Below are 27,125 nucleotides of genomic sequence, written 5' to 3'. Positions count from 1 at the left end.
CACACCTGTTCAGGAGTCTCTGGGTTACAGCCCAGGAGCAGAAGGAAATACAGCTGAATTCAAACTGGAAGGAATTTGGAATGATAGACGGAACAAGATATATTCAATTATGCAAAGTGAAAAATGAGACTTTTAAGGGAAGGTGTAAGGGTTTAGCATGATATATAATCATAATCAGAGCCATGTTCGACAACTAATTTGATCTAAGTGTGTAGGATGGACTGGTACCTGCACTCATGGAGTTTCAATCTGGCAAGAGAGACAGACATTAATACAGTAATCACACAGATGGGTGTGATTACAGATTGTATTAAAGTGTCGAATTCCCAAAAGAGAAAAGAGGAAAAAAATAGAGAACAGACACTTGGAAAATGACTTCAATTAAAAGGCAAAAAGAGTCTACCAATGAAAACAGAAGGCATAGTTAGAAGAGTAGGAAGCAAATTGGACCAGAGAATTTCTGGAAGCCAGATAAAGAACAAGTTTCAAGGAGCAAGGAATAAACAATACCAAATGCTGCTCACAGGCCCAGAGGGACCAGGACTGAGAAAAGGCCACTGGTTCATTCAAAGAGAAACATAATGACCTGTGAACAGAGTTGAAGGAGATGGAGCAGGATTCCAAGGGGTCAGTTGGTACGTGAGGGGATGGCAGAAAAGTGCAGATGATGAGACTTCTCTTTAAAGAAGTTTACCAACAGGTCCTCCCTGGTGGTGCAGGAGGTTGAGCGCAGCGCTGTGAAGCTGTCGACAGCCTCTGCAGTGCCGGTTCGATCCCCGCCGGCCTCTGAGCAACCCACATGGCGAGCAGACCTCTCCTGCCGCACCCGCTGCTCCCCTCAGCAGTGTGTTTTGTCAGTCTGCCTGTTCTGCTCCCCCCTCTGTCTCTGGTGAATCCTCTCACCCTCCCACTCATCTGGCCTGTACCCTGGTTCTTGTATAAAATAAAAAAAAAAAAAGAGACGTTTATCAACAAAAGAAAGGAGATGGGGAGATGGGCAACTTGAGGAAACAGTGAAATTAAGGGATCTCCTTATTAGAAGGGGGATGATTTCAGCAGTGAGAGAAGCCAGCAGAAAAAGAGCAAACAGAAGATGGAAGAGAAGAGGGGGACAACTGGCAGAGGTCGGTCCCAAAAGAAAGGGAAGGTATTAGAGCAAGAGCATCCACCAACTGTTCTGCAGTGGCGCCCTGATGAGGAGAAAGGAAATGGGAGAAGTATAAAAATCACTTGAGATAGGGCCTCCCCGGTGGCGCAGCGGTTGAGCGCTGGGTTGCAAAGCTGCCCGCGGCCTCTGCGGCCCCAATTCGATCCCCGGCTGCTCCCCGGCCACCGGAGGAGGGTCCCACATGGCGCGCAGACCTCTCCTGCCGCCCGCTGCTCCCCTCAGCAGTGTACTTCGGTCCTTCTGCCTGCTCTGCTCCCCGCTCTGGCTCTGGTGAATTCTCTCACCCTCCTGCGCTTCTGACTATAATAAACAAAACAAACAAACAAATAAATAAATAAAATGCCTCTATTAAAAAAAAATCACTTGAGATAGTGAGAAATGATGTTGAGGAAGCTCATATGTGGTTGTAAGGTCTTTTCTGGGAAAGAGAGGAAGTGGGGAGTCACCTGCTCTGATGTGAGTAAGAAACTAACAGCTGGACTGGAAGAGCTTGCTGTCAGCCATCATCTGTACATTCGCCAATATTTACTGAGGGCCTTCCCTGGGCCAGAAACTGTGCATTTATGTACAGGCATAAGTGAAGTTAGCAGACATTTGTTACTATAGATAAATACTCTGGGTAAAAGAGAAAACAGGATGACTTTATCACTCTCACATCTAGAAAAAGACCATAAGCAGTAACAGGTGATAATTACACGGTCTTTGAAGCTTATGTATGTGCTAATGGATGAGATATCACTATTGCAGCAGCCCAAAATCCATTCCTCAGAAGGAAACATATGGTGTTAGTTCATTCATTACACTAACATACTCTGTGCCCAAGCATGAGATAAGTGAACTCTGAGAGGCAAGTCATGGTTCCTGTGCTCCACAGGTTACAACCAGATGTGGGATGACCCGAAAGCTTCTGCTCTTCCTACCATTTGGGGACATTTTATTCTTTGGGGTATTAACAAACCCTCTATCACCATCTTTATGATTCATCAGAAGTTAAGATGCTAGCCATCTGAACATTTTTAAGAAGATACTTTTCTGGATGTATTGATAGCATAATTTTAGGTAATGAACTGGATTAGGGGGTTCCATGGCATGATTTTTCAGTGCCATTAAATCCCAAAATAAACTCTCTTAAAACCACTGCACCTTTGTGGGCCTCCCTGGTGGCGCAGGGGTTAAAGACAGAGTTATCAAGCTACTGCCAGCCACTACAGCAAGAGTTCAATCCCCAGCCAGGGAGCAACACACATGGCGCAGCAGACCTCTCCTGTCTTATCTGCTGCTCCCCTCAGCAGTGTATTTCAGTACATTTGCCTGTTCTGCTCCCCACTTTCTCTGGTGAATCCTCCCCCCCCATCTCCAGCACCTCTGGCTTACACCCCAGTTCTTGTATGCATAAATAAATAAATCTTTAAACAAACAAAAAAACCCTGCAGCTTTAAAAATTATAAATCAGATGTCACTTTCCTGCACATAACCGTGCAAATATAAACTATAAAATCTAGCTGCCTTACATTGGTCCATTCACGACCTGGTTCCTGCATCCGGTATAGTCTTTTAATGTTTAAAAATACTTTTAAGCTAAGTGAAGACCATCTACCCTCACCTCCCTGGTCCAAAGAATACTGTACAAACCAAACTCGATTTCAGTTTTATGTAATCATTTATGAAATACTATAAATCACAAGTGGGGAAAAGTGTTAAAAAGGGTAAAGTACCATAGTTTATGCTCATACTGACACATTTATTTCCCTAATCCGAGACAGTTTAATGATTAAAAAGAAATTAGTAGCATGTATTGATATTATAAAAATGATTAATGATTTTTTTGAAATTAAAGTATCATCTTGATTATTACGTAAAGAAAAGCCTATTAGCAAACTTTCAAGTTGAGTAATTTACTCCCTCAAAACCAGTTCCGGTGTTTCAAGATTCAATGTATTGTTCAAATTCATGAATGCAAACAAACTCATTAAAATTCAGGAGACTTCACTCAGAAACTCACTGCACTTAAAATTCAGGGCCCTAACAGAGGACACTGAGCTGCAATATTTAAATTGAAACGCTTGTCCCTTCTAGACAGGGCATTCTACACCAATTTTGCTTTTGTTTTGTTTTTGTTTTTACCCAAAGGAGGGATTCAAGATACCCTGCGAGTCTGCAGCAGATAGAAGACTGCAAAGAACTTGCTCCTTACATTACACTGATGTGCTACACCAAAGGTCAAAGGCCCTTGCACACCTCCTGAGGCAGCCAGGGACAATCACCTCCACTCTGGGAAGGTATTTAAAGAAAAGTATTTTTAATATTCAATCTTTGTAAAATTCACACGAGCCTACACATGAACTAATTTTCTAGAAAACTGAAGCACACCCCATGAAGTAACCAAAATGTTCCTTTTTTTTTTTTTTTAAGGAATTCATTCTAACAAACGCTTCTTAAGTTACCTGGAAAAAAACAGAACCCCGCCCCATCTACCGAACCCAACTGAGTTCTAGGCCAGAAGCTAAATGCTTGATCACATTACATCTTTAAACAGTCTCACAACAATCCTCTGCAGAAGAGGGGGCTTTGGAACCAAGGAGGTTAAAGGATTCGGTGACATCACCCAAATGGAAGGGAGACCCACCACATTCACCTTGCACCACATCATCTCCTTTAATATAATTAATTGAAAAAAAAAAATTGTGAATCACTGTTGGGGTAGAAAGGCACGGTGGGAAAAACACAGATTCTGGAACCATACTGCCTAGATTCAAACAAGGGCTGATCCCACCACTTCTGAGCTGTGTGACCCTGAGAATTTATTGAAACATTCTGTGCCTCAGTGATCTCATCTGGAAACCAGAAACAATAACAATGTACTCAAGGGGTAGTTGTGAGATTTAAATGGATAGATCCATAAAAAAATGTTAATTCATGTAAAATGCCTAGAATTTTACGTGGTTTATAATAAGCACCCTATAAATATTAGTTCTGACCATAAAAAGCAAGTATTACAGCCATGGAGTCCCTGGGAAGTACCAAAGGTTTTGTAGCTTTCTGAACCTATCTTCACTGAACTGGGACTGATCCCACTCATACATTCACACACACGCCTTTTCATGTCTCTCCTGCACCAAGGGTATTTATTATGCATACATTAATACATTTCATTCTCAAAATAAAACAAAACAGAAGTCCTGCAAGGAAGTACTTTCTTTCCTTTATCAGTAAAGGGTTAAATAATTTGCCTAAAGCTCTCAACTAGGAAGTAGAAGAATTGGGATTCAAACCTGAGAGTTGTTGACTCAGCAGATAAAGTTCTTTTATATGCACCATGCTATTTTGAGTTCTTTGTCTATTTTTCCATTTTCTTGGTGAGTCTTTCAGTAGTCACTTAGAATCAGCATTGTAGAAGGGACTTTAGAGAGTCGCTAGCACAACATTCCCTTTTTGCATATGAAGAAATAGAAGGAATTTCTATTTGCACAGGAAGTTCACATTGCCTTGCCCAAAAGCCGTATGATGATGGTCACTGCCACCTGCGCTTTCCTCTTGGATATTGGTGGTCTACCTCTAGAAGGCTCTCAGCCCTGCTTCTAACCTTTCAGGGACTGAGACATCAATGAGCAACGACCACTGTACAAATCAAGAACACACAGGCTAAGTGAGCCCCCAGGGGCTCCCCAATTAGGTAAGTTCATGAATTTTAGCAAATAGACTTTGTTCTATCAAATCTAGCTGCTGAGGTCTTTCTGGGGCTCACAGCAGCATTCTGGAGACTTGGGGTTAGTGAACAAATCAGGTGTTAGTCTAGTTTATAATGTCACTGTGATTCTGAGGAAGATTGTGCCAAACAGGTTTTTATAAACAAAACCCAGAGTGGGGCCTTCCTGGTAGCACAGGCGGTTGAGTGCCACACTGTGAAGCTGTCCACAGCCTCTGCAGTGCCAGTTCCATCCTGGCCGACCGACGAGAATCCCACAAGAATCCCACGTGGCCCCGCAGACCTCCTGTCTCGCCCACTACTCCCCTCAGCAGTGTATTTCGGTCAGTCTGCCTGTTCTGTTCCCTGCTCTGTCTCTGGTGAATCCTCTCACCCTCCCATGCCTCTGGCCTGTACCCCAGTTCTTGTATAAATAAATAAAAAAAAATAGAGTGGAAGCAATTTCAACCTAGAAAAAAAGGAAAGGGCAAGCTAACATGAAATTTAAACTTAATGTGTCAAAGGAAGGAAGTTCACAATTAAAGCAGTAGTTCCTAGCACATTACAGTCTACCTAAGGCCCACAACACACAAGCATAACAGACCAATGGCCCCAGGCAGAGAAGCAGCACTGTGATTTCCAATATAGTTTCCTTTGCACAAAAGAGTTGAATTCATAATTAAACTCTGTCCCCTCCTGCCCTAATCTGCTGAGTGTATATTTGATTGCTTCCTAAGGAACTGGGTTAGAGGCTAGGCAACAAACCCAAAATCACAAGTCCACTGACCTCCCAGGGCCCCTAGGCAACAGAATGCAAGTTTGTGTTAGCTGTTACTAGGGCTTGTCCATGGAGAGGTTGATTTCATCTTTCCACCCAACATACTTCACTTACTAGTGAGTTTACAACGTGCTTAGAGATGTGACTGCTGCTACAGGTTAAGTGGCAACACAGTGAGTCTCGAGAAACCTCCAGGACCCATTCTGAGAGGAGCAAGTTGTGGACAGATGTGGTCCAGAACTGAAGAAAGAGGCTCAAGTCCTGGCTCCTCTACCTACTTAGTAGATTGATCAGTCAATTACCCTCTTGAACCACAGTGTCTTTGCCTAAAAAGGAGAGATAATGATCTCTTTCCACTGATAGGATTACTGAGGTATTGAAGTAAAGTGCTGTAAGTGAAAGTACTTTGTAAACAGAAAAGGTTCAAGCTAAGGAGCAATGGAGCCGCCTGGGCAAAATCCTCAGTGATTCCCACTACTCCTGGGATAAAGTCCGGAACAGGTTTAAAAGTCCTTCACAATCTGCCCTCTTATTACCCTTCAACTTCAGTTCTTGTCACATGCCCCACTTCACAAAAGGCTGCAGGCAGCTGTCTTCCAGTTCCTCTAGATGGTTGTGCAGTCTCAAACCTACTGGGAGAGCCCCAGCCCTTTCCTCCCCTTTTACCAAGTAACTCCTCCTTCTAGTTCCGATTTTAGTGTCGATGTCATTTCCTCCTAGAAGCTTTCCTCTACCTCTGTCATGTGCTTCGTAACATGTGATGTGTATCCCTTTTCATCACTGGGTTAAAATTACCTGGATACTGGTTACTCTTTCCCCTCTCAAAATTTTGTGGACTGAAAATATTGCTGACAGAATGAGCAAAATTAGCGAAAGTAAAGTGACTCAGCGTTGACATTAGTAGTGCAACAGGGTGGTCCCCAGGAAAGGGGGAGGTTCCCTGCCCCACCCAAGGGAGGGTGGAGCTGAGCAGCAAAAGAAGAAGCTGCAAGAAGAGACTGAGGAAGGAAGGAAGCAGGATGGAGCCAGGAGACCTGGAGAAGGCACATGGAGCCTAGAGACACGTGAAGAAACTGCGCTTGTCTTTTGGTCGTGGACTAGGTGACACAGATGTCGGTGAGACCCGTGGGGAGGTGACAATGGCAGCTTTTATCTTGATGTTGATTTTGCTCTTTTCCTTCCGGGCTTGTCCGGTTGTTTGTGACCCTTTTCTGTGGGTCCCCACTGGAAGATGCTTTAGACTTGTGGCAGGCCTTGGGGCCTTGCTCTGGGCCAATCCCATTTGGATGGACTTTTACCCACGAGGGGATGGGTAACTTTGGGTGCTTGATTTAGAAACTAGACTCTTTGCCTTACCTGTATTGTTTCCTAGTTTTATTAAAGTTCCTTCCCATTAAAGTCTCCTATGTTTTGTGTTGATGCGGCGGATGGCAGAACCCATTTAGAATAGGCAGGTTTGCGGGGCTTGGGCTGCCCCTCTCCCTGTCCTATAACAGTAGCACATTACTAAATTTCCAACACCAAACTTCATGAACAACCACACCCGACCCCAGGGACTCCCCTTTTTACTGATAAGGAAACAAAAGCCAGAGAAGCTGAAAGATTGGGCCAAAAGCAAATGGCTAATCCAAGCGATGCGCTCGGATAGATATATCTCCTAGTTCAATCCTTAATTTTCTCCTACAAAATGTTGACTATGTCCAGATTTTTTGCTATACCCACCAGTGTCTTCATAGCAAGAGAATGGGAGGCAGATGAGGTGTAAGAAAAAAAAGGACCTGCGATCATAAAACTAATGTTCAAGGCCTCACTCTGAGTGACCCTGCGTAATCTCCACAACTCTGGGCCTCAGGCCCCTCATCTGTCAAAAGGAAATATAGCATCAGCATACCTCAGTAGTAAAATGCTTTCTATTATTTTAGATTATTTTTCACTCACTTTGCCAGGTTTTATGTGAAGAAAATGAGATCATTTGAAAATTCTTTATACACCCTTTTTCAAAGAAATCTTTTACCACTTTCAAGTAGTTATTTTTTCTGGTGACATTTAGTCTTATTATTCATCCAGAGCATTTTTAAGGACAGGATTAAAAAACATTAAGCAGCCTCCTTTATTACTACCAAAGTTTTAATTGATTTACAAAAGCATCACAGGCTTGGTTTGAATTGACTGATGCTACTACTTATTCCTTCTGTCTTCATGTCATCAAAACACTAGCGCCCACCTGCAAAAATGAAACCTGGCCCACGACCATTATCTGAAAAAAGGACAAACCCTTTTTTTTTTTAAGATTTTTTTTTTTTATTATTTATACAAGAACTGGGGTACAGGCCAGAGGCATGGGAGGGTGAGATGTTTCACCAGAGACAGAGTGGGGAGCAGAACAGGCAGACAGACTGAAGACACTGCTGAGGGTAGCAACGGGCAAGTCAGGAGAGGTCTGCTGCGCCATGTGGGTATCTCCCTGGCTGGCTGGGAATAGAACCCGCGCCACAGAGGCTGCGGACAGCTTCACAGCACTGTGTTCAAGCCACTGTGCCACTGGGGAGGCCCAACAAACCCTTTTTTCTTTACAGATACTATTTGGCTTCATAGACTCAGAGTGCTGCAGCCAGAAGAGACCGAAAAGCATAGTCACCTGCACTTGCCTTTCACCAGAAGAAAACAGGTCTCATCTCATGTCCTTGAGAAGGCTTGTGCATGACTGGCTGGAAATGTGCACCAACTGTGTTTCAGAGTTTTAATTATTTTGCAATAATAGATAATTTGAACAGAAAATGTGTAAATCATATAATGAGACTGCAACATGAATTTAAAATGTGATGGTATTTAGCCTCCCTGGTGGTGCAAGGGGTAAAGACACAACCTATGAAGCTGTCTGCAGCCACTGCAGCACAAGTTCGATCCCTGGCCTGGGTGTTGCCCACCTGGCGCAGCAGACCTCTCCTGGCTCGCCTGCTGCTCCCCTCAGCAGTGTATTTCAGTCAATCTGCCTGTTCTGCTCCCCACTCTGTCTCTGGTGAGTCCTCTCAATCCCCGTAACTCTGGCCTGTACCCCATTTCTTGTATGCATAAATAAATAAATCTTTTTTAAAAATGTGATGGTGTTCATCAAAGTTGAAGACTGAAAGGTCAAGACAGACACACAACTCTGATATTATATGTGCATGTTTTCAAATTTCACCACAATATAATTTTGTAGAAGTGAAGGAAATGACTTGATTTCATTTGTCCCATGAATTTTTCATGCTTCTATAAGATTGAAAGTTTTTAAAGACAATAATGAGTAGACAAAATAGGAAATATATGCCCTCAAATTATTTTGTTTAAGGATGACAGCCTAATCTGTGTCTGCTCATTACTGACTATGAGACAAGCACTAATTTTTTATCATCTAGTTCTAAACAACATAAAAGAGAAATGCAGTCAAAGGTCACAATTAACTCTCAAACTATTTCAGGCAGAAGTTTCCAACTCCTCACCCAATAGTTCACTCCAACTGTGAACAAAAGCAGAAGAAACTAAGTAAGTAGCCAAAGAAACTGGGTAAAATGTTGTTTTAATTCTTTTCCTCTTCCTAATTCAATCCCCTCTCCCCAAATCCTGGTATGGGAGAGGTGTTAATGGAGAATGAAATTAGAATGTGGTTTGAATCATTCCAAAAATGGAGTTAACTCTCAATAAAGAATCATTTCCCATGTCATCTCAAAATTCTATTCAGAGACCTTTAGAAGAGAAAAAGTAAAAATTTTCTTGTTGAAAACCATAAACAGCTACCCCACCCAATTTCATACATAACAAATTACAGTAGGGTTAGTCACTGATAGCTCACAATGCAAACTCTTTTTCCCTTTTGTAATAGATTCTGTCCATTTGTATGTATGAGATTAGAATATTTTGCAATACCTATCCCAGATAAACAATGCCTAGAGTCATAATAAATGAACTCTTATAATTCAATTTTTAAATAACGCTCCCTGTAGTTCATGTCAAAACCTGATCATCTATTTTAGCGACTGTCTTTCCACTTTGCACATCAGGAAAATATGAGTTATTATGGTAATTAATGCCAAGTTCTTCACCAAAATGCACAAAATCATACTGTGATGTGGGGAGGTCGTGCCAGCCCCAGCTCTGGCAATAAAAAGCAATGCAACAGTATGCATTGCCTAAGTGCTTTGTGGTTGGTTTTATCAAGAGGAGGTGGGATTCTACACCTAACCTAGCGTTAGCAAAGTGCTTTGAAATCCTCCAATGCTGTCACAGGGTTACAAGTAGCACTGTCATCTAGTCTGTCTCTGGGATAGCAAGACTAAATATGATGAACATTAGGACAGAGTACAGGCATTTTCTCCTGAAAGTCAAGAATTAAAATTCTGGGCCCAGAAAGATAGAGTTCCTTGGAAAATATCCAAAGGTTCAGCAACAGGTATACACCAAAGCGACTAATTAAACTGCTGCTGAATGCTACAGGTAGGACAGAGAGGAAATACTTCATCACACCCAAGTGACAGGGCTGCTGAGGAGATTATTTCTAAATTGTTTCTACCACTTTATGTGGCTTCCCAAAGGAAGTACCAAGTAGCTAAGTAACTTTAAGGGGGAAAAAATCAGACTTTTCTCTAAAGAAAATCATATACCTACTTCTTTAAGATTCTTAATAATTCAGGGCCTCCCCGGTGGCGCAGCAGTTGAGCGCTGGGTTGCGAAGCTGCCCGCAGCCTCTGCAGCACCGGTTCAATCCCTGGCTGCTCCCCGACCACTGGAGGAGGGTCCCACATGGCACGCAGACCTCTCCTGCTGCCCGCTGCTCCCCTCAGCAGTGTACTTTGGTCCTTCTGCCTGCTCGGCTCCCCGCTCTGGCTCTGGTGAATTCTCTCACCCTCCGCGCTTCTGACTGTACCCAGTGCTTGCATAAATAAATAAATCCTTTAAAAAAAAAGATTCTTAATAATTCAAATCAAATTTCAAAAATCTCAAAACACAAAACTGAACAAAGGAAAAGGATACATCTCCAGACACAATGTATCAATAATTATTCACCAATAATATTTTTAATACTGAAAGACACTGACACCCACTCTCTCCCCCCATTGCCACGGCAGACATCTGGAATATCCCAGCACTCAGCGTGGCCGAGTTCAAATAGGACCTGAGAACTCTACAGACACAGCATTCCAGGAGGCTGCTACCAATCCTCAGTATTGGCATTTATCCTTAAGCCCCGCTCTGCTTAATTTGACATAATTCCTCAACGTATTATGTCAAATTAATAAAATGGATCTTCAAAGAAAGCCACTTTATGAAAACTATAATAAAACCTTGATTTAAGCCAGAAAAGGGTCATTTTCCCTCTGCAATAAGAGCAAAAAAAGCTTAACTAGAAAAACTAGTTTTATTCTTAGACACTTATGTGAAATATACAGGTGGTTCTACATAAGAACTGTTTATATTAGCCTTTTTCAAAATAGAATTTGGTTTTATTCAATCCAAATGCCCTGCCTAGTTCTAGTCCACTCACTACCCTGTCACTCAAACCAGTGCTGGGCAAAAAGAGAGACAGATAGAGAAACACACATAGACACACACACACGCACTCACACACACACACATGCACACACACACACACACACACACACAAAGTTCCATCTGCTGATTAGCACTGGGCATGAAACTGTTAACAGGCATCTGTTGCATTGTTTGCAGCTAATAGGCAGAGACAAAGCAGAAATGGCTCTTCTAAAGCAAAGCCAGTGATTTCACTCATTTTCTATTTGGTATTTATATTGGTAGGGGGTTGGAAGAAGGGTGTTAAACAGCTTATTATAGTCTAAAAGATAAGTGAAATACCTTTCATATTTTAAAACATCCCTAGTTAAAACTGAAAGACACACAGCATCTTACATGGAGGGGATGGGGTCATTCTTGTGTTAAATAATCAAATCAAGCACTCTTAACCTTATCTCAGACATCATCCAATCACCTATAATAATACCATAGAAGATAATAATAACCAAAATTCAAGCAATGCTTTATAGCTAATTTAGTGTTTTCACAATTCATCCATGCAGGCATTCATTCATCCAGCTGAGTAGTCATTTAATACAGGCCTTGGAGACTTAAAAGGAGAATATGACTTGATTCTTGTCCTAGAGAATTCACAGCAATTCTGAAAAGCTGGCACAGTATCATTACACTCTATTATAGATGAAGAAACTGAGGCTCTAGGACAACTGACTCACAAAAACTGACTCAGAGAATTAGGGATGGCAGATACCAGGACATGAACCCAGACCTACCCTCAGACCCTCTTCTCTTCTTAACTAGCATGCTCTATCACCCTCACACCAAACACGAACCACCCCACTTCCCCTGCTACTTACATTCCAGAAGCTCCAAATTATGTTATGCTCCACAGTATTACTCACCATCTAAAATCTACATCCCCATCCCACTCAACCCTCTTCTCATCCTGCTATGAAAACTCCTTCCTGCAATATATTCCAAGTAGTAATTCTAACACACACAAGAGAGTTGGTCCCCAAACACCTCTAAGCACAAGCAGGCAGAGCTCAAGTGGAGCTAGCCTTAGATCATGCCAGCAGCTCCCTAGTCTTCCACTTTGGGTTCTAAGGCCCTTTTCAAATTCAGTTAGTTACCAGATTCAAAAACCAACTGCTAAATTTTTCCATGTCTTCAAAGACGACACTTATTTCCCTCTAAGAAAATATCGAAACCTATTTCCCTCCAGTTTTTCTCAGTAGACTCAAATAATTGCCAAGAGAATCTCCTCCCTGATTTGCTGCTAAGCAGAATATCTAGCAAAGCTCTTTATTAAAATATACTTAATTCTTAATACATAGCCATATATGTACCCAAGACTCAGTTTCCCCAACTCTCATCCTCAATAGGCTGAATGGCTTTTTGTCATTTACCAGAACACTAGTTGAGGAGATGAAATTAACCCTTTATCACCAGTACAAAAACTCAACTGTTTTCTAAATAGTGTTGCTATCAAAGCTGTCATGCAAATGGGAAGTCTACCGACAGCTTTGAAAAAACACAATGACATTAAAATATGGCTTTATGTACAAAACATAAAGCCAATTGGAAGTGGTGTGTGTCTTGCATATTTTTTTTAGAGGTTGAAACCAAGCAGAACAACTATGAAAATTAAAATCAACTTACTCTACGTATCTGGATTATGTTCAACCAAATGTTGATATCATATTGGATAAAAAAATGTAAATATGACAAAGTTTGTTTTTCAGTCAGTAAGTCTTGATAAAAGCTTGAATAGCTACCACCCAAAAACAGTGCTTAATTTTAATTGAGGTCAGCAAATTTTTTCTTTAAGGACCATTGAGTAAATATTTTTAAGTTCTGTGGGACACAAATGATCTCCGTTGCATATTCTTTGTTTTGTTTTGCTTTTTAATAACCCTTAAAAATGTGAGAACCATTTTTAGCTTGTGGACAACACAAACACAGGCCACGACCACATTCTGCCTGTGTGTCATAATTTGCAACCCCTGATTTTAAGCAAACTGAACTCAAGAAAAATATGCAAAGACACAGAATAAAACACCTCAAAGAGATCTGACGGGCTAGGCTGCAACAGTTACCAGCATGCTGCTATTACAATAGTTATTTGTACCTAGAAGGAATTCTAATAACAGGACGCACTCTGATCTCCTAGCCTGAAACTACTGATAGGGGAAGAAAAGGCAAAGGGCAGCTATAATATACTGAGTTATCCCAGTATAAGCTCCTGTAGGACTCTGAGTCATGTGTTATTAGCATTTACTATTTCCCTGAACAGATTTCACTAATCAAAGTCAGAGCATCTTCACTTTCCTCACCAAAAAGCATATGTGCAAAATCTAACTCCCCCTTGGAAAAGGCGGTGAGTTAGATTGAGGGAGATGATTGTACTGATCAGATATAGCAGCAGCTCAACTGCGAAAAGTGACAGGGACTTGGATTTGGTGGCTCACTAGCGGCTCTGCTACAGCCAGCGTGTGATCTTGACAACTGAGCCTTAGTTTTCTCATTTATAAAACTGGGGTAAGGGCATAAAGTATATAATTTCCAAGTCTCTTTCCGCTGTCTAACGATGACTACACTAAATAATAAAACCACTCAGGAAATACCCTGACAGGAAGAAGGGGGGCAGGGTAGAGGAGAGAGACGGTAAAGTCCGGTTAGAGGACAGGGCTGGATTTTCTTTTTGTTCGATCAGCACCTTCCTCTGCACAAGCCATTCTGATATGTGAGTATGCCATTGTATCAATATTGAGATGCACCCATATCCCACAGGAAATATAATATATAGCTAACTATTACCATAATCAAGTTGTCTTAATGTTACATTTTGTAGGCATTCAATTAAATGTTAATTATGATTAAGTAAGAGATTGGGAAAACTAGGCACTGGGATTATAATTTCAAATGGATACAGCATCTCCACTCAATAGTTAATAAATAATATCTGACTGATACACTGGGAGATTCCCAATTAAGTCATGTAAAAGAAAATGCACTCTCCACCACAAGAACAGAAAGGAAATGAGGGGCAGGAATGTCAGAGAAGACAGCTGTACCTTAAAGAACTGAGAAGAAAAAAGTATCTGAGAACTACGGTGTATCTGTAATTGAAATGACTAATTGTCTTCTTCCTTTCATGATGGCAGAACCCCTATCATAGCACCATCTGAAACTGACTGATGCCCCTTTTAAAAACTACTTAAACTTTGACAAAGCAAAACTAAGACTTAAAAATGCATCTGCATGGGAAGAAACAGGCACATACACATATCTAATAAACACACACACACACACACACACACACACACACACACACACCCCAGGGGTTAAGAAATGGGCCTTTTCTGTGACTAGCCCTTATCTTATCTAGTTTTGACAGCAATGCTGTGTCAGACCTGGTCAAAACCCACTCGAAAGAGTACAGGAACTTATACACCTGGGCAGTTCAAGAAATGCTTAAGGACCACCAAAGATCATGTCAACAACTTCAGATCATCCTGAGCTGAGGTAAGAGGTTGGGGGGAGGGGCAGTAAACATTGCTGCTACAGATATGGAACTACAAGCCAATGTTTGTGATCAGTGAAGAATTGTAGAACTTTCACCAGGTCTATATTAACACTCACTTAATTTTCCTAGCTTAATTTCAATTGCAAAGCATTAGGTTTCAAATATACAAATTCAGTTGTTTGAAGGCAGTGTGCGACCACTTCCTGTCAGCTCTGGGGCTGGTAAGTAAGAAGCATGGGATTTCCCCTCCTCCATGTCAACTGAACACATGTTCACAGCCTCCTTTTTACCACATCCACCCCAGAGAAAATAGAGAGACTAATTTCACACATGAGATTCACCCCCATTTAATGTCTACCACCTATTCTAAACATCTCATGACACTGATTTTCAGGCCTTAGTAGCTGCAACCCTCCAGAAAATGAATTCTAATCATTAAAAAAAATCCACACAGGGCCTCCCCGGTGGCGCAGCGGTTGAGTGCTGGGTTGCGAGGCTGCGCGCGGCCTCTGCGGCGCCGGTTCGATCCCCGGCTGCTCCCCGGCCACCGGAGGAGGGTCCCACATGGCGCGCAGACCTCTCCTGCCGCCCGCTGCTCCCCTCAGCAGTGTACTTCGGTCCTTCTGCCTGCTCTGCTCCCTGCTCTGGCTCTGGTGAATTCTCTCACCCTCCCGCGCTTCTGACTGTACCCAGTGCATGTACAAACAAAACAAACAAACAAACCAGCAAACAAATAAATAAAGCATGCCTCTATTAAAAAAAAAAAAAAAATAAAAAAAAAAATCCACACAAAAAAGAGTCTAATACCTCAGAGTGAAACATATTTTTTTAAAAAGCTACTATCGTAAAAGGAAGTAGACACCCTTACAGGATATGTGGACAAAAATTAAGGCTAAAAAAGAGAAAACTAATAAAACTATTACAAACAAGCAAAAGTCATCCAAAGAAGCTTAACAGAAACAGCATCATCGAGATTCACTCAATTTCAAAGCAGGAGAATGCTTGGGGTGGGGGTTTACACATAGAATGAACAAAAGACTACCTACTCAATTTGTCAGAATTTGTCATTCACCGTCTATGCAACAACATGCACTCAACAATGAAAAAAAGGGTTATTTGGGGTCCTGAAATTAGTACCAGCATCAAAAATTAATGCTCTTTAGTTGCTGTAACAGCTCCCACCAAATCTCTTAGGAATATACTTGAGACATGACATTTAAAGTCTGCTTCTCAGAAAAGAAAAAGTCCCACTCAAGACTGATTGCCAAGAACTTGCAACTCAAACTTCCCTAAGTTCTGATCATCATCACACCCAGACCACTCAATCCATACGAAAGAGGTTGGAACAAATAAACCATACCGTTTCCTAGTATTTGAAGAGTGCACTACACCCAAACACTTTTTTTCAAAAAGATGAATTATCTTTAAAATACACTTACCGTAGCATGAGTACCCTTAATATTCCCCATGACTAAAATTCAGTGAAATGTACTGTAAGGATTATTTGAAAGATGGTTAAGTGAGCTACTATTAGAAGCCACAAACATCATCCAGACAAAGCTAAGATTCTTTAAGGTACTTAACTGCAGCTATTTAACAAGAGAAAAGGATGTATGGTCACTTGTATAAGCTGCCTAAAACCAGCTTTGATTTGCTCTTCACTTTATGTTAAGTTAGAGATCTTGCTACCTGAGCACAAAACCTTCCAGGACAATAGTGTAAGGACAGCTCCCAGGCAAGATCAGAAAACACTCTGAAGCAACTGAAAATAATCGGAGGGTATATTACATGTTGTGATTCATTTACCAAGCAATAATTAAAACCAAAGCAAACTATACAGAAAGGCCGGCAGAATGTAAGATCAATTCTTCCAGCTGAGAAGTTATTAAACAATAAAATACGAGAATTTAAAGACTTGAGAAGTGTTCCTTTTCAAGAGATGGTAGTAAAAGAGTGAACACTATTTTCCTGATCACACCATTTCTCAAAGTCATCAATTCTCTTAACACCCATTAACAGTCCTAGAAAATTTTAATGCTCCATGGACATTATTCCATTAGTCACTTTTTTGCTCTTTCTCCGGCAATGACCCAAAGGAAGTCAAGACAGAAAATGGTAATCAGAGCTCCCAGTTCCTGGAGAAAGTCCTGCTTTCCATTTCCTCTCGCTTTCCATCTTCTGCCTCGGCTTGCTTACCCTCCCTACTGTCATTCTGCTTCTCCTTTTCCTTACTACCCCACACCCCCAGCTTTCTTTTACTTTCTCCACCAAGTGTCCACATTCCCCCCTCCGGTCCCCCGAACTCTCTCTCCCACCTACTGTTGTCTTCCTGGGCCCTCGCACGACGTCTCCCCAGACGTCTCGTGGCCAGTGCCCCTCATCCCTCACCTCCTGACCGCGCATTCCTTTGAATTCCCTACCGCCTGCCGGGTTCTCACCTCTCCCGTCCCTTGTGTCCTCTGTCTCTACCTCACCTCCCTCCTATTTCCCCAGCCCTTCCATTCTCCCTTAGCATTTCCTTCCTCTTTCCTGTCTGAATCCATGCACACCCCCTGTCCCCTTCCCCATGAGATCTCCCGCGTCCCCTCACTTTGTCCCTCCAAGAGCCCTCCCTGTCACCACCCCCCAGCCTTCTCGTTTTTCCCAAACCCCTTGTTCCCGAGTCTCCTTCTCCTTCCTCTGCCCCCAAGATCCCTCTTCACTCCCAGCCTCACGCACCCGCCCGCTCCCTCCCTCACGCCCTCAGCCTCTCCCTCAGCCCTCGCCGCCCGCGGGCCCCGGGGCTCCTTCCCGGGCGCTCCCCGGCCCTCCCCCGCCCTCTCCGCAGCCCCCTTGCACCCGCCCCCCGTTTCTCCCTCCCCGTGCCTCGGCCGCGGCCCCCCTCACCGATGGTGGAGATGAAGGTGGTGTTGAAGGCGTCCTCGGAGAAGCGGAATAGGAGGCAGGTTTTGCCCACCCCCGAGTCTCCGATCAGCAGCAGCTTGAACAGATAATCGTACGTCTTCGCCATCTTCTCGCTCCGGCCCTCTGACCGGCGAGCGAGAGGAGCGGCGGGGAGGCGGGGAGGCGGGGGGGCGGGGGGGCGGGAAGCGGGGGGAGCGGGGGAGCGGGGGGGGCGGGGGGCGGGGCGGGGGCCGCGGGGAGGGGGCGTGTCCGCTAAGCCACCGCCGCTCGCCCCGTCCCCCCCCGCCCGCCCCTTCCCCCGAGCAGACCTGCGCGCCCCGCCCGCGCGGCCAATCCGCTAGGGCTTTGTCATCACCGCCCGCGCCCCAGCGCTTCATGGGACTTGGAGTTCCCTCCGGGAGCCTCGGGCGTGCCCGGCGCGGGCTGTCCGGACGGCCCCGCCTGAGGAAAGGTGCTCTGGGCTGGGTGGCCGGGTGGACTGAGCCTTTCCGCCCGAGCTGGCAAGGCTGCCCTGCTTTCGAACTCTGCGTGTCGCACCGCCTGAACTTCACGACGTCGTTCCTTTGTGTGCAGACGCCTTTCAAATCCAGGACCTCGGAATTGAGTCCCTCGGTCCCCACATTTCTTCCGCCGGCACCAGAGCAGAGATGCTTTCCTCTCCCCCTGCTTCTGTGGCGAGCCCCTGGGTTATCTGGCTTCTCCTCCAGTGCCTGCCCAGCACCGCCTCTGAGTCCCCTCCCGCAGCCCCTCCACAGAGCTCGGAAAGAACGAGTACCTTGCTAATTTGAACCCCACCCTTAACCAGAGTCAATCAAGTACGATGAGTATTTTAGAGGATCCGCTATGCAAACCGCTCCCCTCTTCTTCCCCCACCCCATCGCCCTCACCCCCTGGGTGAACAGTCAGGGAATGGTAAATATTAAGATTTGTGCTACAGGTCTGTGCTCTATAAAATTACAATCATCGTTTGCGGCAAGAACTAGGACCGTGGGAATTTAGAGGATAAGATTTGAATTTTTATGTTGAATTTGCTACTTAATCACATACAGACTCTGTACCTCTGTTTTTGCATCTGTAAAAAAAAAAAACAAACTTTCATAGAAGTGTCGTGAAAATTAAATGAGATACTGAATGTGAAAGCACTCAGCAGCACATAAGACATTGTAGACATGTTAGTGGTGATGGCTACCTTCTCCAGCTCTCAGTAAGCTCTTACTTCATGGATGACAAATGAAGGGAGGGAAACAGCAGTGTTTCATTCAATTTAATCCTTTATCATTTCCTGTCTTAGACTATTTAATTGTTTTATGGATGTATTGTTCAGGCCTCTTGAATTTCTAGTGGCAGAGATCCAACCAGATCAAGTGCTTGTGAAGAGAGTTTACTGGCTCAGGTAAAACAGAAAGGCAAGAGAACAGCTAAGGAGGTCTGCGACCTGAGGCTTCATTCACTCTGAGCAATCTGTCTTTCATCTCTTCTGCCTTCTGAATTTAAATTTCTAATATATCTAATATAGGCAGCAGAGGCACATTCGAAAAAAGCTCTACTGTGCTCTGTAATTTTTAAGGTTCTGAGGTCAAGATATTTGAGAACCACTAGCTTACGCATTGCTTTAGCTGTGAGGAAATACCCTCTGAAAGATTATAGGAAGTTGTTAAAGGAACCAGTGGACTGAACCATTAGTGGAATAAAGACAAAATTCATTTGAACAAGACAGCAAGCTTCTCTAAAACACATTCTGAGTGTCTCGTGACTTCCTGTATTATATCAGTGATATTCCATTGTTAGTCTTGTGTCAGGAGGTTCAGTTGGCCCTAGTTTTGGCTTTCACCTTTTATATGGATAGAAAATAAAATGCTTCATTTACTTGCTCTTATTGATCATTCAGTACCCAGAGAGTAGTTGTTAATCTAATGTCCAATTCCTAGAGCCCACTGGACAGTAACAAAGCTCTAAGAAGGTCAAAGTCAGTTTCTGCTCCCTAATGAAGAGGGATTTTACCCTCTGGCACAGGCTGAGCTTCCTTACTCCAGCCAGTCTTGGGCAAGTCTGTGAACTTGGCCTTAGTCAGGGCTGAATAAGTATGTATAGCTCAGCTCTGTACTTTCATCTTCATCTGGAAAAGAAAAAAATCTCCAAAAAACAGTGGAACTTCTTTCTTTTATAAAATGTGTACTTACTAAAATAGCTTTTCCTCCCATTATCTGCATGCAAGGGCTGGCATTCTCTTTCTCTTTGAATGAGAGCTCACCACTGTGGTAAAGAACCACAAATGTTACAAAGAGAAGCTAGAGTTAGGAATTTTAAAGTCCCTAAATTTCCTTAGGGAAGTTTTGATAATTGATGGGAATGAAAAAAAAAATGGTCTTATTTTCACTTCCCTGGTTTTTCTCTACTACTAATATATAATACTGTGACTTTTTAGCTGCTGGCTCTGTGCACCATTTAAACACTTTGACATATTAACACTACTTCAAGAAGAATCCAATTTTTTACTTTTATGTATTATTAATTTTCATATTTATTACAACAATATGTTACTTAGAAATCTGTTTTTGATGGTACTTTGCTCCAAGGACTGGACAAAAAGCGTATTTGTAAAGCTGCAAGTAACAGGTTGCTGGGTGCCACTTTCTCCAAGTGTCCTCAGTGGACCTCTCTAAATATCCATTGTCATTGTGCTCTGAGGCAGCTGTATCAATACTTTACCTGCCATATGCCCAGACGCACCTTGGAAATGTTACACCAACGTGGAGCACTAATGAAGCCTTCTGTAAGGTGAACACGCACATGGCAGCTGTACTTACAGATATCTAGCTGACCAAGTGGTTTACGCTCTGTGGTTTCTTTCAGACCAGCACTCTTCTTGCTTTTTCAGAAGCCATCTCTCCCCCAAGACAGCTGTGAATCATGGTACTTTACTCCTCCTGGGTATACAACCAGGCTTAGTCTGGTGAATTCTTCTTTGTGAATTTTCTAATGAGGTGTGGCCATGATGTGGTATGAGGTCTTCTGAGGGCTTCAGACTGGTTTTGATCAGAGCCTTCATTCATCTTCCCATATTCTTTTGTTGCTGCCTCCCTCTATATGGTCACGTTGTTCTCAGACTGGCTTTCATTATGGTATATAACAAACAAGACTGCCTTGCTGCACAATTACAATGTTATTATTCACCTCTCACAGTAGTTTATCTTGAAGGTCAAAAAGTCCCCTCAACCTCCCAACCCCCCCCACCAGCCCAAGAATCTGAAAATATCCTTAAGGGTCTGTGTGCTCTCTTGGCAAAATTTCAAATTAATTCAGCTCTCTTTTTTTTTTTTTTTTTTGAAATTGGTTCAAATTGCTCCATGATACTAGAATGCAAGCAATGTCACCTTTCTTAATTGCTAAAATGAAATTAAATTTGACTGGCTGGCAAAACTACTATCAGTTATTACTGGGACTTTCCCGCCCCGTAATTGTATCCTACAAGAATTCAAGTGCTTACATGGTCATGAAAATTTAGGGGCAAAGCTGCCTCTGGCAATGGCCTGCACCCATTTGTGTTGATGCTTCTGTCCAACCACTCTTGAGTTTTGGTTCTCTGCCATCTGTTGAGCACAGCTGTCCTGGTGGGCTACAAAGATGTCCTTCATGGTGGTTATTTTCACTGACTGATGACACAGTTGTCAAATAATTTCTCTGTTATCTAATTGCTTGTATACTTCTTTGTGTTCACCCTTAAAACTTGAGCCCTTTGAGGAAGGGATATTACTAATTTCTCACTGTGTCCCCAACATCCCTAGCATGACATGTGGTAGGTGCTCAGTTATCAAATGAATTCATGATCATTTGACTATCCTCGCAGCAGCCTGGGTATTTTAAAAATACCTGGGCAACCTTCAGTCGACTCTTTACTATAGGTCCTAAATATTTTTGGCCCCATCAATACCATTCTGGTTGTACTCTACCTTATATTTTTATGTTATTCATCCTGTAAGTATACTAGTCATTGTTGTGTTTAAGAAAACAGTGTGATTATATACCATGTCTCAAGCTTGTCAAGATTACATTGAGTGATAACTACCAATTTCTCTTATCACCTGCATGTCATCCCAAAACATGCTATTTAATGATATTCCAGTGGGATAATTCTACAATTATCTTCATCAGAGAAGGACAAACTGTACTCTTTCCACCCACTGATGTTTCCTAAGCAATCACTGGGTAAATAATGCCCACTCGAACAAATATTCATTAAGCTCACACCTGGAAAATATAAAGAGCTCCATCATGTGCTCTCTGCCCTCTGTTTGCTTCCCAGCTAATTGAGGGGAGAAACCACCAATGGAAAGTTCAGTTAGAGGTGAAAGACAGATATTTGGCTAGTATGTATTACACTTATTACGCTGATGGTCCAGGTTTCCATTCTGATTGGTTGTCTCTTAATTCTGACAGGTCAAGCATCCTTTCTGAGTGGTTGGATGCACATTTTGACTATTTGAGTATACATTCTGATTGATCAGCTTTCTAATCTGATTGGTCAAATGCTCATACAAAATTGAATGTTAAATATTTTGCATGTCAGCACTGAATGCAGAAGTTAAATTAAAATGCTACATGAAAATACAGTATCTATTTAATAACAAGTCTTTACAAACCTAGCTTCTTATAACAAAGTCAGCAGGTAGAGAGGGGATCAGAGGGTTTTCTGCAATACTCAGCTCTGAGTTAATGAACTTGACTGAATGGGAGGTTGTCTATGTCATAGGCTTGAATATGGACAAAGGTCAAGGCTAACGTCCAGATGAAGACAAAACTCTTTTGGGAGTTTTGGGGTCAGGAATGTTACTTAATCATCTAGAATATAAAAGAGGCTACCCAAGATGCAACTACTATGGGTGGCTCCATTTCTGCGTGGTGTCCAACCTACAGAAAGGGAGGTAGAGCCTAACTTGCCAATTTTTTCCTTACCCAAGGGTGACTTGGAAGGAACTCATTCCAATTCCTTTTATATTATTTCCCTGATAACAAGTTTTCTAAAAACAAAATGTTAGTGGGATTTATTCCTGTCATTTATCTTAGCACTGCTAGGATTTGTGTCAAGGCATATGTAGTAAGTACTATGCACTTGGGTAGAGTCTCTCATAAGCTTGAGTGATTAAAGAAAGTCTTTTTGGGATCGACTTTGAGATAGACCCTGATCCAATGGCTAAGTCAAGTCTTGCTGAAACTCACAAGCAGCATACTACTGGGTATCAAGATGTTTATAATAATGAGTGATAGAACACTAAATGGCTTAAATAATAAAAATATTTACTTATATACTAGAAGATATAAAACTAGTAACAGGTGAGGCTTAATTCAGCCGCTCAAATAACATGCCTGGGCCATGGTTTCTCTCTCTCAATTTCTTAGGTATGCTTCCTCAAAATAAAACTTGTTTCAATAAGTTGGCCCCATGGGGTTGCAAAATGTCCTCCTGAAACTCCTGGGGCTTCTTGCATCCTGATTCAAACATTGCAGAATGTTCAGATAAGCCTCTTCCTCAAGGGCTCAACTAAATGGTGTAGAATTAAGTTCCATGGGCCCTGACTGCCCTTCCATGAACCAATCAGGAGTCCAAAACAATGGTTCAGGTCGTCTGGCTAAAGCTATTGAAGATGAGCGTAGAACCAGTCTCACCCTAAATTACGGGGTTCTGTTAAAAATAAAGAACACAGGGGCCTCCCTGGTGGCGCAGGGGTTAAGACGCAACCTATGAAGCAATCCGCAGCCACTGCAGCACAAGTTCGATTCCCTGCCGGCCAGGGAGAAACCCACATGGTGGGACAGACCACTCCTGTCTCGCCTGCTGCTCCCCTCAGCAGTGTACTTTGGTCTGTCTGCCTGTTCTATTCCCCACTCTGTCTCTGGTGAATCCTCTCACCCCCCTGTGCATCTCTGGCCTGTACCCCAATTCTTGTATAAAAATAAATAAATCTTAAAAAAAAAAAAAAATAAAGAACACAGGAGGAGACAAGGATGCGAAGCAACAAATGAATACTACCACCTGTTTCAGTGCCAAATGCACATTGGTTGATATTTATATTGAGTATGCTAAGTGGTTGGTTATATTGGAATTTCTGGGGAGGTCATGGAGCTGAATACAGGAAAATTTTGATTTGTTATTTTCTTAAACAGATGGATCAGTGTGAAACTGGGAAGAAGAGGCAAGAAGAGAATATTCTTTTTTTAAGGAGGGAATGGGTAGTACAAAGTTAGAATGAACATAGGCATGTGGACACCTGGTCCCTATTGTATCCTGTTTCAGCAATCAGCTAAAGTTAAAACTAAGGTTAAACACAGGCAGTCTTGAAGTTTCCGAGTTCTCTATCAGGCTCTGACAGATCTGTCCTATGATTTTGTAGCACAAAAAGTATTGTACTAAGCTTCAGGTAACCTGAGTTCTGCCACTCACTATCTCTGTGACCTTAAACAAGGTCACCAAATTTTCTGTGCCTCAGTTTCCTCATCTGTAAAATGAGACTGGATTAAATCATCCCTTCAGTCTATAAAATCCATTGGCTGGCTATTGAATCTACGCTCCCATAATTGATGACCTGAGAACTGCCCTGGGGGGCGGGGGGGTCTGATCTTATAGACATTGGTCTCCCAGGTCAACCAAACATGGTGAATGGAGAAGACCTAGCAACAGCCTTTTGACCTATCATGTCCCTCAGAGGCCAGGCAGGGTGTGGTGCTGGAAAAAGAGTCCAAGATACCTAGTTCCTTGTTCTAAAGAGCATTCAGTTCACCCTATGAGTCAGTTATCAGTACTTCTCTCTTTCCAAGGGGTGCAAAGTTTCAGTCCTCTCTATGAGGGCAACAATAATTTGTTGGGTAACCCAGTTATAGGGGTAAGAGAAAAAAGAAATTCTGCTTTGTACTTTGAGTCAAATCCAATCAAATTCTTTTCTCCAATTCCTACTTAATATGGATAGTCATTTCTTGAATAACCTTAAATGTACTCTTCTCTACCCCTCAATTTAACAGCAGCAAGTCAATCAGGGAGCATGTTTAAATGCTCCTAAGTCTAGGATAAAACACCCTATCTCGCTGGTTAGACAGAACATAGGAGGTAATATGACATCAAACAGAACTCTTTGATTATTCATTTTTAAGATCTATAATTACAAATGATGGTAAAATCTAATGGGATGCTGAAGACTGAAATGCTAAATAGTCTATTCTTTTGGACCAGGATGAATAGTCAGATTAAGAAAAACTGCTAATGAAATCCCAATCACATACCAATTTCCCACTTTTTACTTTCTGAAACTCAAGTAGCTATATGACCTAATTGGGCCTGTTTGGGGGATTATCACAACATCTTATTTCTGCAATGAATGGCATCATTCCACGTTTAATATTCATTGAGGCTTTTATGAAACAGAGAGGTTTCCATATGTCTCTAGAGCAAAACATTTGTGTTTGCCATCTGCTACTCAAGAGTAGTTTTGTAAAAAAGAATGCAAATTGCTTGGTTCTTTAATTACTTTGGGGTTAGGCTATATTATAGTAGGGACTATGAACAGCCAATTCACTGTTAGCAGAGTACTGTCGTTTACTTAGTCACCAACTTAAAGAATTCTTCACAAGCGTGCTGGCATGAAAGGAAATTAAAGCCTAAACTTATCTTTGTCCTTTTACCTCAAGGCAAAGAGCACTGTGATATATGAGACTAAAAAGGTACATATCTAGGACACTGGACTTTAAGGTCAGTATACCAAGCATCAGTTACCTTTTCTAGTCCTCACACCAAAAGCATACATAACTCAACCCTACCTCAAAAAAAAAAAAAAAAATGAAAGTATATCCCTGAGCTCAGTATCAAAAAAAGTAATCTACTCTCAGTTGCCCAAGAACTAATTACATGAGCTTTGGACTCTGTGTTGCTTGTTTCTTCTTCCCCTCGTCTCATTAGCTTCTTGAACTGTGGATAATTCTCCATTCAGCATTATCTCCACTAGCCTATGGATAGATGCCATTAGTTTTGCTTAATCAGGAGTAACTTCAATTAACAGAGCTTATCCAAAAGTGGAAACCCTGGAGTTTCTTTATAGATTTCAAAGATGGATGCTTTTTCTAACCCTCCTCACAGGAAAATATCATTCATTGGGATTATGAGCATAGACAACATAAGGAATTGACCAATGAAAGGGAACTAAAATAGTTTGGTCACCAACTAGCTGTGAAATCCTAACTTCAATGGACCTGTGATTTCTAAGACTTTTTTCTGCTTAAGAAACTTTTAAAACCAAGGAGTACAGAGATCATTTATTCTAATGTTTCCAAAGTTCATACCTCAGAACACTGAGTGAATCAGCAGGTATTCAGTGATGCTAGAAGAAAGGGTTTTGGGGCCAAATCCTCTGAGAAATGCTGCTATCATAATGTTTTGATGGGACAGTCCAGAGCATCTAACATGCTGACGTGCCCTGTGACTCTCCTCAACTGGGTGGGGTGCATAGCTTTCCCCACATTCCTGCTCTGGGCCCCTTTTTGATGGTGCCTTTTATATGACTTGTATTCTGCAGCATATACATTGGGAAACTGATTTAATCTAACCCCTTAGTTTTAGATTTGAGGCTCTAAATTATGAAGTCCTACTGTCATGATGGAAATCAGCATGTTTACAGGAAGCTGTCCAGAAGGGAGGCATCCAGGGTACCAGACAAACTGGAGCCAGAACACCTGTCCTGTCTCCCAGGTTTTTCCTGAATCACAGGGTAGGGCTCCCTCATGCTGCTTCTGTTGCTATCATGCCCACAGAAAGATGGGCCAAGGGAAGGGGATGTTGCCATGGCTGCTTCCTCCCCACTTGAGGACTGGCAGACATGGCATCAAACTAAAATGAAAATCACCTTAGTGCAGAAAAGAATTTACGCAGAATTCTTTTTTGTGTGTGGGAAATAGAGAATTTATTTAATTTGAAATTCTAAGTGGTAACATGAGTAAACTTTATTTTAATACAATAACTTTAAAAATTGGCTATGCATATATTGGTTTTATGATAACGTTCTGTTTAAGCAAATTATTCTTGTCAATCCCTCTAGACAATGAAGTAATTGGGGGAAAATGGAGTGAAAATCTTCAGAAGGAAAACAAGTCCCAAGTGTTGAAACAGATACAGAAAGAAAAACTTGTAATTAAAATTCTAGGAAAGGCAGTTTTGAAAAAGAAAATAGAATTTTTAATAGCACCACAAAGGCAAATTCTGAGTGAAAAAAAGTTCCACTATAATCTCTACTACTACATTTATCACTACTGAAGTAAGGCAGTAAGAGTTAATACCTTTTATTTTCTCCATCAAGACATCAATTTGTGAGCTACTGGCATAAAGATGATACTAAAGTATTGTGAGTGAATAAGCTCACCTGAAGATATACTGTAAAGAAAGAAGAGAACTTATGCCAGGTACTGGGAGACAACAGTATTTTTAGAGGTTAAACAGAAGATTAGAGACACTGGAAGAAAACCAGTGTCAAATAAGAATGCAGAATCACATAAGCTA

At 42.1% G+C, this 27,125-nt stretch overlaps 1 protein-coding gene across 1 annotated transcript in view; it reads right to left on the bottom strand.

The window, feature by feature from the left end:
• The window catches only part of RAB8B (RAB8B, member RAS oncogene family), a 61,000-nt gene extending 43,248 nt beyond the window's left edge, over nt 1-17,752 (bottom strand). The window contains exon 1 of the mRNA XM_037502651.2: nt 17,573-17,752. Within this exon, the coding sequence (XP_037358548.1) occupies nt 17,573-17,696 (124 nt within the window). The 5' untranslated portion in view covers nt 17,697-17,752. The remainder of the gene's footprint in view (nt 1-17,572) is intronic.
• Nucleotides 17,753-27,125: the final 9,373 nt, after the last annotated feature.

The sequence above is a fragment of the Talpa occidentalis genome, unplaced genomic scaffold (genome assembly GCF_014898055.3).
Source record: "Talpa occidentalis isolate TD23 unplaced genomic scaffold, MPIMG_talOcc4v2.1 talOcc4.11, whole genome shotgun sequence".
Taxonomy (NCBI): domain Eukaryota; kingdom Metazoa; phylum Chordata; class Mammalia; order Eulipotyphla; family Talpidae; genus Talpa; species Talpa occidentalis.
The sequence above is the reverse complement of the archived record's forward strand: the minus strand, read 5'-3'. Positions and strand labels throughout refer to the sequence as shown.